Consider the following 5,290-nt stretch of genomic DNA (forward strand, 5'->3'; position numbering starts at 1 on the left):
GTTTCTGCAATTGTGTGGCTTTTGGAATTTTAAGGACTTTTCAGAGGATATGTAAGTGCTAGGGACCTGAGAGGAGGGGTTTGTTGTTGTTTGGCTGTACAGGGGTGTGGGGCAGTGAGCCATGCCACCAGACAGAAGAACTGGTAAGATTTCAGCGAAGTTCTGAACCCTGATAAAAACTCTCATAACTGAGAACAGCAGGAGTTTGAATAAGCTCCCTACCAGATTCCTGTCCTGGAACATGTGACCGCAACACCCCACTAGGATTGTCACATAGGGACAACACCTGAAGTTCTTCCCCATGTAAGTAGGAGTCCCTAACTTTTTAGACTGAGCCAATGGGAAGACCTATCCCTAGATCCCACCCCACCCCAAAAATGTTTATAAGGTCCCTGTTCACAAGAAATAAAGTGCATGAGTTATTTCACCAAAGATTGTCTGAGAGTGTCTGAGCTGCAACACTTCAGGGAAGAGTTTTCTCTCCTAAAGCTTTCTTCTGCTGGCCCTTGATCCTACGCAACCATCAGGTGTGTGTGCTTGACTGCAGCCGCCACTTCCTGCTCAGTGGCTCCGTCTCATGCCTGCCACTAACTGGGGCCGGTGGGTGAGGCCTGGCAGCCTGCCTTGCTTTGTCTTCCCCTTAGAGAGCTGTAACCCATTGGTTCTTCGGGTCACACCTGAGCCCTATGAGACCTTTAGCTCCCACAAAGGATTCCGTGCCAGTTGCACTCAGACAGACCTATGCAGACTGGCACAGGGGTTTGGTTGCAGTTTGTAAGTAATGAGCATTCTTTGTAATGCTCAAAGAAGAAACAAGAAGAGAAAAAAAAATTCAGGGATCTCTTTTCTTTTTTCTCTATCATTTTTCCCCATCTCCTATCTAATGTTAGAGGGTTGAAAGGGTTGGAGAAGTGTGGAAGAAAGAAGAACCCACAAAGTAGCAATGCCAGCTACATGCATCACTTTAATACAGTTCCTCATGTTGTGGAACATAAAATTATTTTTTTGGTAGATTATAACTGTAATTTTGCTACTGTTATGAATTGTAATATAAATATATGATATACAGGATATATGATATGTGGCCTCTGTGAAAGGGACCCAAAGGGGTCATGACACACAGATTGAGAACTGCTGCTTTAGAGGAATTGAGAACATATAGAATGAATGCATATATATACATATACATATACATACACATACACATACACACACGCACACATGCATATATATGATTTCTTTCTTTTTTTTGGTTTTTTGGATTTGGGTTTTTTGAGACAGGGTTTCTCAGTATAGCCCTGGCTGTCCTGGAACTCACTCTGTAGACCAGGCTGGCCTCGAACTCAGAAATCCACCTGCCTCTGCCTCCCAAGTGCTGGGATTAAAGGTGTGTGCCACCATCACCCGGCACATTCATATATATGAAGGGGAGTTTCTAGAGTGTCTGACAGGTCATGGTTCAGTTCAACAATGGTTGTCTTCCAATGGAAAGTACAAGAATTCAGAGGTTCTTCAGTCTGCAAGGCTGAATTTCCCAGCAGATCTTTGTCCTAATTAAATCTTTATTGGAAGTTTCTGGGCTTCTTCCCAGAACAAAGTAAACTTTTAGTCTGAGAGTTGAATGAAGTAAGGGGAAAGGGACCTTCCTAGGTCCCTGTTATCACTGATGGTAATGAATCTCAAGGGAAGGAAAACTCCAGCCAGCAAAAACAGAATCTCAGATGAGTCAAATCTGAGCTATGCATCTTTGTACATCTCTGAATTCCCAAGGGAGACCAAAGAAAATGTCTAATACCTCAAGCCTTTTCTCAGCCCACAGAGACAAAGGGTCTACCGTGATTACTCTACCCCAGAGTCTTCTGTGGGCACAATGAGACTGAAAGATCATGTAGAGCATGTAAGAGCCAGTCATACAAGTCATCCATTGATGTCTGCCTCTCTAGACAGGAACCATAGATGTATATTTTTCTTTCTCAGACAAGGATCCCAGCAATGACACTTGGGGTTAGGAGCCCTAGCAGCCACTGAAGGAGTTGGTAATGCCAGTTCTGGTAAGTATCCAAAGACAATTCACTTCTGGGAGTACTGAAGGAGGATTGCAAAGGAGGTGGGTTGCTGGAAAACCTGAAGGTTTGGTGGTATGTAAAGTAACAGGACAAAAGCTGCCTGATCGTGATCTGCAGAACATGTGACAGACCTTAAGGTAAAAACATAAACTGAACAATTGAGATTGAATAACTCTGAATGGCCATTACATTATTTGTTTTGATTATTGAGGATATTATACAAAAGCACTAAATATGACAAAAATGCATGCTTTCTAATCTACATATCAGTTTTGTGTACCCGAAGTCTTCAAAAATAGTAGCAAAATAATTACAAAAAGTTTATAATAACAAGATTTTATCTTGTTAATATATTAAAGGGGCTGAATGCATAATCTGTGAGCAGAGTTATATAAGCCAATATGTAGATGTAAATAATGATAAAAAATGAAACAAAGAAATACAAAACAGAACTCTGGTGCTTGAAGCCAGCCTCACACACACACTCTAGACAAGGGCTGTACCACTGAGCTACCCGCTCAGCCCTGGATCAAAATCTTCCCAGACCTGGAATGGAGAGATGGCTAAGAGGCTAGGAGCACATACTGCTCTGGCAGAGGACCCGACATCAACTCCCAGCCCTATGCTGGGCAGCTGCAGATCAGGGATCCAACACTGCTGGTTTCTGAGGGCATCTGCATTCGCATGCACACACCTGCACTCTCCTAGACATATGCACATAGGTAAAAATACAAAAATAGATCTTCAAATTAAGAAATCATTATAAATGTTATCTGTGTGGGGCTACAAAGGAATTTATGTATTATGAATGTATGTCTATTTTTTGAGACAGGGTTTCTCCGTGTAGCCCTGGCTGTCCTGGAACTCACTCTGTAGACCAGGCTGGCCTCAAACTCAGAAATCCGCCTGCCTCTCTGCCTCCTAAGTGCTGGGATTAAAGGTGTGCGCCACCACTACCTGGCTCCAAAGGAGTTTTTTTTTTTTTTAATTCTTCTTACTCTACATTCTTAAACATTCTATAATGAGCTGTTAATATTTTATATTATTTATTACTATTATTATTGTTGTTGTGTGCATAGTATAAGTGTGGTAGTCAGGGGACTACTTTGTGGACTTGGTTCTGTCCTTCCTCTACATGGGTTCCAGGGATAAAATTATGGTTGTGAGGCTCACCAGCTGACAGATGATTTTATAATTTTGATATACTTAAAAAATATATCCTCTGAATATATTATATTTTTGTTATAATAGTTTTATATAATTGTTCTAGTAATTTTGGTCATAAAGGAAGAAATTATGACATTATGTAGCTGCTTACTCCGTGTCTAGCCCAGGACTATGTATTTGTTGTGAATTACTTCTTTAAATCTTACAAGAAGTTTTCACAGGTATTGTTTTGCTTTGCTTTGCTCTGTTTTCATAGGGATGAAATGAGATTTTTAAGCTGTGGTAACTGGAATTCAGACACATTCACAATCGTTTCAACTAAAATGCCTTCTGTAGCAAGCTTGAAAAGCTCTCTATCAACGATGGAGATGAAATCTTTCCTTCTCAGGACACAGGATTTGCAAAGGGAAATAGGTCAGTGAATTTAGAAGACCTTTTCCAATGTTTAAATGAACAGAAGAAAAGTATCATCTGCTCTAAAATGATGAATAAATTTCCAAGCAGAAAGAAAATAGGTTATATAGAAAGCTGTTTAAAATCATTTGGGGTAGAAAATTACCCTAAATTTTGTAAAACCAAGTCAAAGTTTATGATCTGCTGTTGACTCAGTGAGACATCTTACTCAGCAGCCTGAGGAACGAGAGGGCAAGGAGTGAAACCTCTAGAGGCTAACAGTGTGTACTTTAGTGTATGAGAATAAACACTCATTCTTCAGTGTTTCCAGCCTTGGGTCATCCTCAGAACTCAGGCTCCGATGCTCAGCAGGGTCCATGAACATCCCCAGCAGAAGCGGGAGGGGCCATGGGGAACAGCACCACTGTTACTGAGTTCATTTTGCTGGGGCTGTCCGATGCCTGTGAGTTGCAGGCGCTCATCTTCCTGGGCTTCCTCCTGACCTACTTCCTCACTCTGCTGGGGAACTTCCTCATCATCTTCATCACCCTCGTGGACAGGCGCCTCCACACCCCTATGTATTACTTCCTCCGCAACTTTGCTGTGCTGGAGATCTGGTTCACCTCTGTCATCTTCCCCAAGATGCTAACCAACATCATCACAGGACATAAGACCATATCCCTACCAGGTTGTTTCCTCCAAACATTCCTCTATTTCTTCCTTGGCACCACTGAGTTCTTTCTCCTGGCAGTGATGTCCTTTGACAGGTATGTGGCCATTTGTAACCCTTTGCGTTATGCCACCATCATGAGCAAAAGAGTCTGTGTCCAGCTTGTGTTTTGCTCATGGATGTCAGGATTGCTTCTTATCATGGTTCCCAGTTCTATTATATTCCAGAAGCCATTCTGTGGCCCCAACATCATTAACCATTTCTTCTGTGACAACTTTCCTCTTATAGAACTCATATGTGCAGATACAAGCCTGGTAGAGTTCCTGGGTTTTGTTATTGCCAATTTCAGCCTCCTGGGCACTCTGGCTGTGACTGCCACCTGCTATGGCCACATTCTCTATACCATCCTGCACATTCCTTCAGCCAAGGAGAGGAAGAAAGCCTTCTCAACTTGCTCCTCTCATATTATTGTGGTGTCTCTCTTCTACGGCAGCTGTATCTTCATGTATGTCCGGTCTGGCAAGAGTGGACAGGGGGAGGATCATAACAAGGTGGTGGCGTTACTCAACACTGTAGTGACACCCACACTCAACCCCTTCATCTACACACTGAGGAACAAGCAGGTAAAGCAGGTGTTTAGGGAACATGTAAGCAAGCTCCAAAAGCCAAGCCAGACATGAAGAAAACGCCATTGCACGCTTGCCCGAGTCTCTGCTGATGAAACTTTCAGTGGTAGCCAGTGATTTTCTCCTCAAAGACAGTTCTGTGTAATACGCTCTGATGGACTGTAGTTCTGACCTGTATCATAAGCATCCATTCCACCTCACTCCAAGAAGACACAAATTCCAATATACCAGTACTATGTGTGTTAAGTCTTGATATTTCAGACCCTACACTGTATATGAATTTTATAATCTCCCCTTTCTTAAATGCTGAGAATAAATTTGGTCCTTCTTTGCTGGTTCTTTTCAAATTTGATAAAAGTATGCCCAAA

General features: G+C 42.2%; 1 protein-coding gene across 1 annotated transcript; it reads left to right on the forward strand.

Annotated features, from left to right (window-relative positions):
* Nucleotides 1–4,034: 4,034 nt before the first annotated feature.
* On the forward strand, nucleotides 4,035–4,976 carry LOC127690873 (olfactory receptor 49). The gene has a single exon (XM_052190364.1). It carries the CDS (start codon nucleotides 4,035–4,037, stop codon nucleotides 4,974–4,976), a length of 942 nt encoding a protein of 313 aa, XP_052046324.1.
* The last annotated feature ends 314 nt before the right edge of the window (nucleotides 4,977–5,290 follow it).

Source organism: Apodemus sylvaticus, chromosome 8, assembly GCF_947179515.1.
Source record: "Apodemus sylvaticus chromosome 8, mApoSyl1.1, whole genome shotgun sequence".
NCBI classification, from domain to species: domain Eukaryota; kingdom Metazoa; phylum Chordata; class Mammalia; order Rodentia; family Muridae; genus Apodemus; species Apodemus sylvaticus.